The 13,061-nt window shown below is 43.3% G+C and overlaps 1 protein-coding gene across 1 annotated transcript in view; it reads left to right on the top strand.

Moving 5' to 3' along the window:
* Positions 1 to 13,061, top strand: part of GRIN2B (glutamate ionotropic receptor NMDA type subunit 2B) — a 410,126-nt gene that overhangs the window by 351,712 nt on the left and 45,353 nt on the right. Inside the window, exons 6-8 of the mRNA XM_027593634.1 lie at positions 8,706 to 8,908; positions 9,683 to 9,854; positions 10,074 to 10,227. Of these exons, the coding sequence (XP_027449435.1) occupies positions 8,706 to 8,908; positions 9,683 to 9,854; positions 10,074 to 10,227 (529 nt within the window). The remainder of the gene's footprint in view (positions 1 to 8,705; positions 8,909 to 9,682; positions 9,855 to 10,073; positions 10,228 to 13,061) is intronic.

Raw genomic sequence — 13,061 nt, forward strand, 5'->3', positions numbered from 1 at the left:
CGTTAACCGTCCTGCCTGCCAGGCTCACACCGGAGATTTGCCGCAAAGCCTTTAGACACAAGCACCGCTCACCGTTTCTGGGAGGCTGGGCTGAGGGTGGGAAGCTATGGGGCTGAAGCAGACTCTTCCCTCTCAGATCACAATAAGGTGAGGAATAAAAAGATCAGGAATATTCTCTTGACAACACAGCAGAGTGAAAGAAACATGGACTTCTAGAGGCAAAGGGCTCCAGGATAAAACCCCGGACCCTCAGTGAGTCTGTGTTTTGTCTGTATTGTGGGCATCACAACATCCCCGTTCTGGGGAATTTGTGACAGAGGAATGCCACGACCCCATGCGAGGTGCCTGGCCCAGGGTCCGGCCCCGAAGAGCTACACTGACTCCAGTATTACCGCCGGCTTCACTTGTGATCACTGGCCTCATCCTTCTTTCTCTCTCGCGAGGCCAGTTTTCTCATCACATCTGTTTGTGGAGTTACCTGAAATGCCCACAACTGTGCTCTGGGGCCTGGGGAATCAGCAGCTTTCACTCCTGGCACCCGTTTCTACTCTAGCTCGCCACTTCCCCATCCCTCCGCTCTCCAGAGCAGGAGACACGGAGGCCAGAACGAGTGGAGAGCAAGGATCACTCCCAGGGTGATAGCTGGTAGCAGCGGTGGGAATGCACAGTCCCCGGGGAGCCCCCGGCATCAGACAGGGAGAGCAGCCGAGGCCTGGGATGACAACCGCTGGCTCAGTTTCGCTGGGAGACCCACACAAGTGCCAGGCAAGTGTGGCTGGCTGGACCTCCCCGTGGCCCATGTGTCTGGGCTGCCGGTCCCCAGCTTCCTGAGTGCAGAAGCCGTAATGGGCCCAGGGGGTCACGGATCAAATTTGAATATGGAAATTACTTTCTAATGCGTTTTTCAAATGCTGGAGTTCTGAACCTAGACATCACTGAGTATGCAAATGATTAGGAGAAGGAGCGTCACGCTGTGCCGCTGGCCTTGTTAGGTTCTCAGTGCAGCAGATTTCGCCGTTATCCTTACAGTAATGCACATGGAACTGAGTCCACCCAGGGCAGCTTTATAATCAGGATGCTGGAGAGAGGCAGAGTGAAGAGAAACAGTATGTGTGGCAGCCTTGCCTCCTAAGGTCTTTTTGTGGAAGAACACCGGAATTCAACCTGGTGTAGCCTTTGGAGGGTACCATGTATTTTTTTCCCCCAGTGACATCACTCAGTGATTTACTAGGAACACACTTGTTCAAGCCAGGGCAAGGGACAAAAAGAAGTAAAATAACACAGTCTCTGCCCTAGAATGCTTAAAGACATATTCAGAGACAAGATTTGTATATCAAACCATAGCTAGCATTTTCATATAACAGCAAAAGGGAGTGGATGACCCACAAAATTATTCCAGAAGATCAAATAGAGCTTTTTCTTGGAGCAGGGGTGACCAGGGACAGCGTCTGGGAAGTGAGGAGGCCTGAGAAGGGCTGAGAAGGATGCAGAGCATTTGAGAGGCATGGAAGGACTGACGAAGGGAAGACTGAACAACACAGAGGCAAAGCTACATGTCCACCAGACAAGCTCCGTGCGAAAGGGAGGAGCAAGGAACACTTTGCGGGGGGGTGGGGGGTAGATCTTTTTTTCTTTAAAGTAAAGTAGGAAAACTAAATGTTCTATATAAAGAGACGTGATACTATGAAAGAAAGAAAGGTAAAGGTAAAATTCTATGCATAAAAAATATAGCAAAAACAGAAGAGAAATCTCAGAGGGAGAACAATATTTCAAGCATATCTGACAGGGGATTACTATCCTGCTACACCAGGAGCTCCCTACAAATAAGAAAGACAAACAGCTCAACGGAAAATGGGTGAAGGATAAGACTAGAAGGTAAAAGAGGAAAACCTAAATGCTAACAGATGTGCAGAGGTGCTCTCGCTCACTGCGAGCCAAGGAGATGAAAATTCAAGTTAGATATCGTTTTTCTTTCCTTAGATTGGCAGACGTTAATAGCGATAAAAACCTAGTGCCTGTGAGAACGTGTGCAGGGGGCGCTCGTGTGCTCTGCTGATAGGAAGTTCAGTCACTACACACCTTTGGGAAAGTATTCCAGCAACATCGAGAACATTTAAAAACATAAATATCCTTTTATTTTGCTTATTCACATTACTGGGGATGAATGCTTTGGAAATATCAAGATATGTATTGTGTATTTTGGTTAAAAAATTTTTTTAGGAAATATCCTAAATATTTATTAATAGGGGTACACCTAAATACAGGGAGACATGTCTGTTATTATGGACTACCTTGCAGCTGTTAAAAGGAGTTAACTCTAACTGGGAGTAAGCCCAGAATGTATAACGAAGTGGAAAAAGTAAGTTGCAGAGACATGTGTGTGTTATGATACGATTTTGGAAAACACAACACGTGCATACACACACGTGTCCCCTTTTTCATATATATGTATATGTATTTTGTATGAATATAGATAATGGATGGCCATACACCAAAACGTCCCACTTGGTTACCAGTGATGGGGAAGAGAGGCGGATATGGAGAAATAAAGATTGAGCAAAATGAAATACTAGCAGACACTCAACCTTTGAAAGTCCTCGGAGCTCGGAGGGGTAGCTTTAGGGAAGAGAAACGGGAGCGCCTTCCTATCCTCAGACTTTTGCTATGTTGGGAGTCTCAGGCCTACCCCGGGCCAGCTACCTGATGTGACGCGGCTTTGGGACAGAATGGGATGCATGTTTGGGCTGCCTTGCAGGCGCTGTGCCTGTTCTTTTAGCTTGCTCAGAGAAATCACACGTAGTTTTAAATTTTGCATTTTTAGGGTACCTGGGTGGCTCATTCGGTTAGGCGTCTGCCTCCGGCTCAGGTCATGATCTCAGGGTCCTGGGATCGAGCCCTGCATCGGGCTCCCTGCTCAGCGGGGAGCCGGCTTCTCCCTCTCCCTCTGCTGCTCCCCCTGCTTGTGCTCTCCCTCTCCCTCTCTCTGTCAAATAAATACATAAAATCTTTAAAGAACGTATTTAAATTTTTTTTTAATTTTGCATTTTTAAAGTCAGTGGAATACATACAATGAGCGGCAAGTGTTAAGTGTTAGAGCCAGATGCCGTCTCACACAAGAAACAAAAACACTTTGATTTTTGAAAAATAACCTTTGACACCTTAAGAGGCTCTCATAAATGCTTTTGTTCCAGGATCTTAAAAAATGACTTTCTGTGCACGTGAGAGAGGCAACCCGGAGAGACTGATGTCCTTCGCTATCTGTGCCAGGGCTGAAGCAGCCTTCACAGCAGCTGTGCCCTGCCCAGGCCCCTCTCCTTTCTCCGTGATGACACACTCACCAAAGGGACAAACTCAGGGGCTTTCAGCAGGAACGTGGTCCCTGTGGCCTTTTTTACGCGTAGCCTTCTCAGGGTTCTAATTGGTGCCGGTCTCACTAGTGGTAAAGGAGGAAATCCGTGAGCAGAAGGAAGACTCTAAAGTCTAAAATCACCACAGATCGGTTCTCTAGAATTTTCCTGAGCAGAGGCTTATGGAATAATATGTGGCAGGTTTGTGAGGTGTAGACTTCTTTTTGAGAAGAAATCCCCAGCTGAACAGGTGTTCAGCTTGTACCAAGAGTACCAAACCACAACCCCTAAAAATGACTCTATGTTTTTCTGAGGAAACTAATCAGAGATTTTTTTTTTCTCTTGATAAAGATGATTTCGGTCCTCTAGAGCTCTTTTTAAATGTTAGTATGGCGGAGAACTGCATTTTTTATAGACAGATGTTGTTGTTAAACGTGCGCCTGGTAATGATGTTTGTTCAGTGCCTATCTCTGAGGAATTCAGAGCGCTTTATAGACGTTTTCTTCATTATTTCCTCAACGTTTTTCTTTTTCCGATCATATTTTAACTGCAGCTATGAATTCTTCATTTAGTTTTTCTCACTGTATTTTCTCTGAAATATCTGCATTTCCGGTATTACAAACTCACACCAGTCCACATATTCTAGGAAAGCATTCAGAAGTTTCCCTTTTAGTGTCTCAGGCTTCTCTTTGTCTTCTTGCCATTCTTCATGACTCTGAACAAACTTTCCCATCTATCATATCTCCACCATACTTCCTCTCCCTTAAACAAATTGTTGAAACATAACTTATTTTTCTACATAAAAAGTTCCTGTTATACTTAGTTGTTCACTTGTTTCTAAGTTCTTGCTCCTTGCCTTGAGGTAGCTAATTTGAGGTAATTAAACATGTTCTTTCACATGAGCACTCTGTGTTGGCATTGTGAATCTGATATTCATAGCAGCGGGCTCTTTTTTTCCTCAAAAAAATTGTTTCTCCTTTCAGGCCTCGGGCATTTGTCAACTTCTCTTCTTTTCACGGCAGTCATCCTTGAAGAAAAAATAAAAAAGAATCATTACTTAAAAAAAAAAAAAGAATCATTACTTTAACACAAGCTAATCGTTTTGTGTAAACAAATCAGACACTCCCCTCCCTTGAGGCAATAACCATGTAGAACACTTTTTCACTGGATTCTAATCAGATGGAAGTGTGGTAGAGAGCCTCAGTCCTAAAAAGATCCTGGGATCATGAGATTTTATGCAAGGCACCTTAGAAATCATTACCTTATTTTACAGATTTGGGAACTGAGACTAAGAGTTTTAAACATTTGTCCATGGTCACAAAAATACTTAGGGTTACATTCAGAATTTAGGGTAGGAGACAAGACTCCTGAAAAGTTAAAGTCACTAAATAAGGTAGTGAATAGCATGAAATAATGAATGATTTGGTTACTCTGGGCCATTTGTGGGTTGGAAAATATTTAATAACTGGGGGATGGACAGGGGAAGCCCAGAATTACGGTGTTTGCCAATTTCATGGGTGCCCCCAGCTAATTTCAAGCTATCGGTGTGACGCTGTTGAACAAGGAGTTGTGAAGAGAGGAGTGCTATCCAGTTGGCTCTCTAGAAAATGAAGATTGTCCGGCTAGAACGAACAGGTCTTTAAGGAGGAGGAAAACTGAGTTAGACTATTTCTCCCCACACATCATACCTTTCAGCTGTGAAGGACTCTCCTTGATCTCTCTTTTGAGCAACAGTGGACCTTGATCTTTTGCTCTGGCTTTCGCCTTGGTGAATAGAGTACTCTTCACCTAAGGCACTATCACATTTCAGGGCCCAGCTCAAAGATAAAGGGTCTTCATCAAGCTTTTCCCCAACACTTTCAGAAATAATCACTTCTATTCTGAATCCCAGAGTACTTTATTTATACCTTTTATTAGGTCATTACCAAAGCCTAATTTGATGTTACCATCAATAGATAGTGTCTTTCCCCACTTGACTGTCCTCAGAGGATAGGGATCGTGATTTACTCCTTCAAGGTCAGAGCCCCAGTGCTGGGTAGTGGGTACAGCCCAAGCTCGGAAGCCAGATCGTTCAGCTTCAAATCCTGACATTGCACTCATGCACCATGACAGTGTGGGTAAGTCATCAAACCCCTCTGTTCTCATCTGTAAAATGAGACATTAAATAATAGTCCCCATCTCACAAGCTTGCTGCGATGATTAATGAGATTTTTAGAATGTTCATTCAGTGCCTACTGTATCCTAAGCCCTTGCTAAATGCTACCTGGTATTGTTATCTGTAACACATAGCCCAGTGCTTAACATGCAGTTGCTGTAGGTTGAATTGAACTAAAGTGAAGCAAGGAATGACCCAGCTAGCTTATTGGAAAGTTGAGAAAAGGTATGCTAGTGGGTACTCCATATGCAGGTTATTCTTGGATAAAGGAGAATGATCTAGTAAATAAAAATCATTTCTCATAGAATTATAGGATCAACAGCTAGTTTCCCAGCTGTGGTATGATGAACACAGAGCAGAGTGGGATCATCTGTGCCCTTCCCTCACCCCATGTGCTAGATACTGTACATCCATAAATATACCATTTGTTATTGCAATAGCTTTTATAAACTGCTGTTAGTTGAAATATCTCCTTTTAAATACTATGCAGTTGCTTTTTATAAAATCTAAATGCTCAACTTCATGTATAAGTATTATTAAATGTCATTCCATTTGGTTTAGCCCATTCCAATTAATTCGTATCACTTCCAACCTTGATTCTGCAATGCAGTATATCTTCTATCCCATTTAGCTTTGTGTTATCTGCAGTATGGTAAACGTTACTTCTGTTTGGTTTTATGAAACACTGTGCAGGCCACTTGTAAGAACAGAGTCTCCTGACATATCACTAAAGACCTCTTTCCTTGTTGGCATTGATTCATTAAACAATCTTTTGTTTAATAAATATTTTAAACTCCTTTCAAATCTGTCAAAGTATACAATAATCGATATCGTATTCCATGTTCACAAGAGTGTCATGAGAAACTTTGCCAAAATGCTATGTCCGCAGCATTTTTGTCTTACAGATAGAGTAAGTCTATTAGAAAAGAAAAGGCTGCTTGCTTGTTGAAACCTGTTCCTGATTAACCTGTATTAGCTCTCAATACCAATAACTTCCTTTCTCAGTATGAACGAAGCATTCATATTTCAAAATAGTGAAGTTAACTCTGTCAAGGTAGATGAAGCTGAATGCACACACCTTGACCATGTAGGTGAGAAGTTTGGACACATCCCGAGGGCAATGAGAGGCTGTTGGAATTCTTAAATAGCGGTTATATAACCAAGTGATGTTTTAGGAAGAGCCATCTGACAGCAGCGTCCACAGTGCTCTCTGGGGGGTGGGTACCCTGTGTGAAGCTGGAAGTTGCCTGCAGCAATCCCAGATGGGCTGCTGCACCACTGGACTAGGCTAATAGCAGTAAGATAGAAGAGAAGAAATCTGCATTTAAAAGGAAAGACCCCAAAGAGACTATTGGGAGAAAATGATAAAAATGAAAAAAATAAATAAATAAAAATAAGTACATGAGGGATTCCTAACTTTTCCCCATCACTGAACACGCAGAAAATGATATCAGTTTGGCCCCTGGGATAAATAGGGCGAGTTGGAGGTGACCCAACATCATGGGCCCCCAGGGTGGGGTCTCCCCTCCCCCAAGCTCTACCTCCCTTCTAACCACTAGCCGAAGACATAAATATCCCCATGTGGCTGGGAATGGATAGTTCTCCTTGAGAAATAAGTACTCTTAGCAGTATGAAGAAAAACAGACTTGCACCAAAACAGGACCTTCAGTTGGGAGAAGACGATACACAAAAAGGAAAACAAACATTTGGTTCAGTGCCTAATTCTGAATACAAAAGTGAAATATGGCTTATACACTTGGAAGAAAAATAGCACCAAGGTTAATGCCCGAGTTGGTCCAGGATGCCAAGCCACTGTCCATGTTATAGTGATATAGTAAGACAAGGGCCACGGCTATACAGACCTAATATGGGTGTAGAAGTAGGTGGTGCCTACTAGGCAAGTGGGAGGGAGATACAAACCACACCTAGGGAGTTACCAGGTAGAAACCTAACTGTAGACAAAAGCAGACACAAAAGAAGGAATTTTGGCTTTGTACGAATGTGGAAATCTAAGCCTCTTTCCTTGAAAACTTACGAAGTGCTGCCCATTTGTTGCTCCTTATTGATTTATGTAGTTGATAATTAAGTAGTTTTGTAGTCCCGGTGCCACACTTACGCTGCTAATTTGCATTGCTGCATGGAGGAAATTACAGATTCGGAAAATGCAGGAGCTTTGAATCCATAATTCCTGGGGTAATTGAAGATGTTTGGTTATAGAAAATGAAAAGGTGTTCCCTCTTCAGGAAACTCAAGGGCAGAGTGAGAACAAGAACCCACCAACAAAGTCCTACAGATTCTATTATAAAAATAGGAATGAAAGGTTCTTCGAAAAGATAATGGAACCCACACATTTCTCCTGATGATTGGCAGCAGGGCCACCACGTGAATGATTCTAGGGGGCACCCACTTATCACACCGGACTATGTTTGAATGATGCTGCCTGAAGTTGGGGGACATAGCCTGTGCACACAGAAAGACCTATGTGATTCATCCCACCCAACCCAGCAGGTGCATATCTGCCTTGACCCATGGGATTCACCACCAGCCCAACCATGCTTCCTTCCCCAGCTAAGCTAGCTGCATCAGTATTCTTTAATCCTGACTTATCATTTTATTCCAATTCAGATCTACCCAGTTCTCCACATGGCTTCCCACTGGACCTCTGTTACAAGCCAAAACACATCCTTCTGGCTCATTTGCTCCAGTCATTCTGTTGACCTTTCCAGAGCTATTTGCTGCTCTCACTATCATGCTCCTTGTTAGAGTTAAGTAGGAAAAAAACCGCCAGCCACTCAAAGCAGGAAACTCCAGCATCCTCCCAACACTTGTATGAGCTTCTGTGTTAGCACTTACCATCTATCACTGTAAACATTTGTTTACTTTTCTGACTCCTTCACTCAATGTGAGCTTGATGAAGGGCAGAATGATGCTTTGTTGAGCCCCAAGGTTTTGCAGTGTGCCCAGCACGTGGTAGATACTCTTTTAGTGTTTGGTAAGTGAGTGAGCAAATGAATATATTACCTTTCTTAGACATGGACATGGTAGACTCCTTTTGAGCATACAGGTTAAAAAGAATTTCCCCTCTACTACGTTCAATGCCTGCGACTATTTACCTTTGTTTAATAGCTTCCTGGGTGATACCAGGAGAGGCTGCTGAGACCTCTTGCCAGTGGTTTCTGAGTCTTTTGTTTACCCCTGTGCAGGTGGGCAAGTGGAAAGACAAGTCCCTGCAGATGAAGTACTACGTGTGGCCCCGAATGTGTCCTGAGACAGAAGAACAGGAGGATGACCATCTGAGCATTGTAACCCTGGAGGAGGCCCCCTTTGTCATTGTGGAAAGTGTGGACCCTCTGAGTGGAACCTGCATGAGGAACACAGTCCCCTGCCAAAAACGCATAGTCTCTGAGTATGGCCCCTTCCCCAGTGCTCCGGGTGGCGTGGGATAGGCACATTTAATACGGCTGTCAGCACCTTCCTGGGTGGGGACCTGAGGCATAGAATGAATTGGGCACCATGTTCAATTTTCAGTTGCTATTGAGCAATGGAATTACTGAGCAGCCCTGTGGTTCTGTCCAGATCCTGACCTGGGAGACTTACTGCTAACTATGCTCAAGTATCTTTGGCTTTGCCTGTTCTCAACAGCCAGGACCTCAAATTTATAGAGATTCAAATTTGCATTGGTGTTGAACCATGTTTTCTTGAGCCATTGTGCCCTGAAATTTTGAGATTTAGAAACATTTTTGGAAACAGGTAAAAATAAGCTGCTATCCCATTAGAAGTCAGATAATGATTCTCTTTGATAAGGATGGGAAATGCCTGGAAGAGAATACAAAAGGGTACTTTTTCTCTATCTCAATTTGGTGCTGGTTAAATGGGTGCGTTCAGTGTGTGCAAATTTATCTAATTGAACCCTTAGGGTAGGCGCACCTTCCTGATGTACATTATACTTCAAAGGAGCACTAAAAAATGTGAGAAAACATGGTTCAATATGATGAGCTAATGAAAGAATCACGATTCTGTGGTCTCATTTATTTCCTCACTCAGGTCTGATCTGAGCGGTGAAGGGGAAGACCTGCTTTTGGGTTGGAGTTTTCATGGTAAAGGGTAATACCTGCCTCTTGTGTAAAGCCTTGTTTTGTTTTGTTTTGTTTTGTTTTGTTTTGTTTCTTCAACTGGTTAGGAATAAAACAGATGAGGAGCCAGGTTACATTAAAAAGTGCTGCAAGGGGTTCTGTATCGACATCCTTAAGAAAATTTCTAAATCTGTGAAGTTCACTTATGATCTTTACCTGGTTACCAATGGCAAGCATGGGAAGAAGATCAATGGAACCTGGAATGGTATGATTGGAGAGGTGAGTGTCAGAATATCAGAGCCATTTCCATTTTTCATGTATTTTGTTTCCTGCCAATATAAAAAAAAATGCTCCTCTATAAATTTTAGAAAGTAGAAAATAGTGAATAGACTTCCCGTTCCCACTCTACTAAGGAAACCGCTGCTGGGCTCTGTTCTCCATGCGGCAGCCCCTTGCCTTCCCGAGCCCTCTAATTGGAGCACTGTGCATTTCTCCCAGGTGGTCATGAAGAGGGCCTACATGGCGGTGGGGTCGCTCACCATCAATGAGGAGCGATCTGAGGTGGTCGACTTCTCTGTGCCCTTCATAGAGACCGGTATCAGTGTCATGGTGTCACGTAGCAATGGGACTGTCTCACCTTCTGCCTTCTTAGGTAAGTGCTATGCTTGCCCGTGTGAAGCACATGGACATAAGGACAGGCACTTGGTGTGAGGATCAAGGGCAGGAGCACGTGGCCAGGCTGTCTCAGCCAGGAGTTGGTTTGACAGGAGCTTATTTAATTTGGGGGACTTCAAAATCGATTATTCTCAAACATGAACACTGAAAAATACCCAAAACCAATAGGACAGCATATGACCCTGTAAGAAAACAGTGCTGGTTGGGCGCCTGGGTGGCTCAGTTGGTTGAGCGACTGCCTTCGGCTCAGGTCATGATCCCGGAGTCCCGGGATCGAGTCCCGCATCGGGCTCCCTGCTCAGTAAGGGAGCCTGCTTCTCCCTCTGACCCTCCCCCCTCTCATGTACTCTCTCTCTCTCATTCTCTCTCTCTCAAATAAATAAATAAATCTTAAAAAAAAAAAAGAAAACAGTGCTGGCTGGGCAGTCAGGGCTCCTACTCTAGTCCCATTCCTGCCACTTACTCATCACTTGACCCTGAGCAAATGTGCTCCATCCTGGGACTCAGTTTCCTTCATCCATAGAAGAAGCCATTTCAACCAGCTGATGTCTGCGGCTACTTCCTGCTTTAATAATCTCTAATTCTTGCTATCATTGAAATACTTTTTTAATTATCTTCAAGAATTGAGCTCCATGCTCCCAAAAGAGGTTTTCTGTTTTTACATGCATTTTTCTGAGCTTTGTCAGATACAGCTGATCCGATGCTGCCTTCCACTCTACCCCGTCCTTCCTTGTTCCATTCTGTACTTCCCTACTCTCCAGCATCACTTTTTGTGTTGAAAACCTTAGATACGATATAAGACCTGGTGAGATAAGGCCAAGATTTCAATTAGATGAGCTCCTTTGTGGGCTCTTACCCCATATTTTTTTGCAGGGGCCGTGAGAGCAAGGGGTGGGAAAATAAAATGTCACCTTGAGAACAGGACATTGGGCTAGGAGACAGGAAGCCTGGCTTGGCCATAAACAAACCATAAGCCCTTGGATGAGTCACAAACTCTCTGAAAGACATCAACTTTGTTTTTTTCTCCATGAGGATATTGGAATAAACCTTGACTAATGTTTCTTTAAGCTCTATTCCAGTGGGCAAGGGGGGGAGGGGAAAGTTTTTAATTAATGTACTATAAAGTGGAGTTATAGGTCCCATAGAATTTTTCCATAAATTACTCAAGTTTCTCAGCTAGCCTGCGTACAGTGAGGCGGATTCTGGCCCTGCCAGTTTTATGTGAAATGTTATTAGATAGCACACACACTATATGCATTAATCCTCATAGCAGCTTTATGTATTTTATTTGCTTTTTTCTTTTGCAAGGATAATTGGAACATTAAGAGATACAGACACAACTACATTCTCATTCTTACCCATCGGTATAGCACTAACCTCAATTTCTGAACTGGAAGAGCCAGTGATATATCAGCATAGCCCTAGAATGACATGGCAGGGCCAGGCAGGGTGTGTGTGTGTGTGTGTGTGTGTGTGTGTGTGTGTGTGTGTGTGTGTGTGTGTGTGTTCAGAGGAGAAGCAGTTATTTGCAGGGGTAAAAGAAGCCAACATTTATGGAACACCTGTTATGTGGTGTTCCAAGCATTACTGTACATTCTTTTGTTATATTATCTCACTGATATTCATCGATACTATTATTATACCCATTTTATGGCTCGGGAAACTGAGTCTTAGACCCGGTAAGCAATTTTCCAACAACCTGTCAGTTCACAGCTGACAGACCTAGGATTAAAGCCCAGATGTGGCTGCCTTCAGAGCCTGTGCTCCAGTTCTCATGGGGACATTTCAGAGTGCAACTCCTAAATCAAGCACCGATGTGAAGGGCAGAGACAAGGAAGTGATAAAATACAATGAGAAAGTACAGACTTTGCCCCAGAAGACCTCAGATTATAACCTGGCCCTGCCACTTTCTGAGTAGGAACTTGGAAAAGACCTTGACTTCTATAAAATAGACATGGTAATACCATAATGAAAGGGCCATTATAAGGATTATATAAAACATATGGTGAAAGTACTTTCTAAATCGTAAAAACCAATACAAATGTCTGTGATATTTTGTGTACAGAAGGTTGCCCTGGGCTCCATGGGGGAAAAGAAAGCCTGGAGAGGATGCTTTTACTCAGTTATTCCCTGATCTTAGTCAGCAATGAAGTCAGGGTAGGACTGCAATCAGTGAGAACTGAGGGGGTGGGGGGGGCTTCCCTGCTCCACCATATAGAGGCTTTGAATTAAACCTGCTGCCCTCACGTCTCTGGCTGCCACTGAAAGGTTTTGCATTTCACGGTCGGTATGTGCCTTATCAGGGTCCTTTTTAAATTGTCAAGTGACCAGGTTTTTATCATTCCCTTCAAAAGTGCAAAAGTAAAGTAGGTTTCAAGTAAAGAAAATATTTTCTAATTTCCAGCCAATTTTTCTCCTTTCTCAACTTCATCTTTATTAATGATTTGGAAGATGGAAAAAACAGTATGTTAATTCACTTAGTTATGAGTTTACAATGTGATGTGACAGCTAAAAAGGCCAGAGCTATTTTGAGACACAATTGAGGGAACATCGTATCATGGGAATGCATAGCAATTGTCCCTTTTTGTAGGCCTTCGGAGAGGTGGCTCTTGGAATACAGTGTTCAATTTCTAGACACCTCCAAGCCAGAGAGCTTGAGATCCATGGAAGGGATTCAGCAAGAATGATTAAAGAAACTAAAGAAAGCACATGGAGAACATTCTTGCTCTCTTGCCTGGTCTTATCCCATCAATGCTTTCACTTGGTGTGAGGGAATAACTTGTAGTTGTTCTGTTAATTACAGCTGAGGCA

Source organism: Zalophus californianus, chromosome 9 (genome assembly GCF_009762305.2).
Source record: "Zalophus californianus isolate mZalCal1 chromosome 9, mZalCal1.pri.v2, whole genome shotgun sequence".
In the NCBI taxonomy this organism is placed as follows: domain Eukaryota; kingdom Metazoa; phylum Chordata; class Mammalia; order Carnivora; family Otariidae; genus Zalophus; species Zalophus californianus.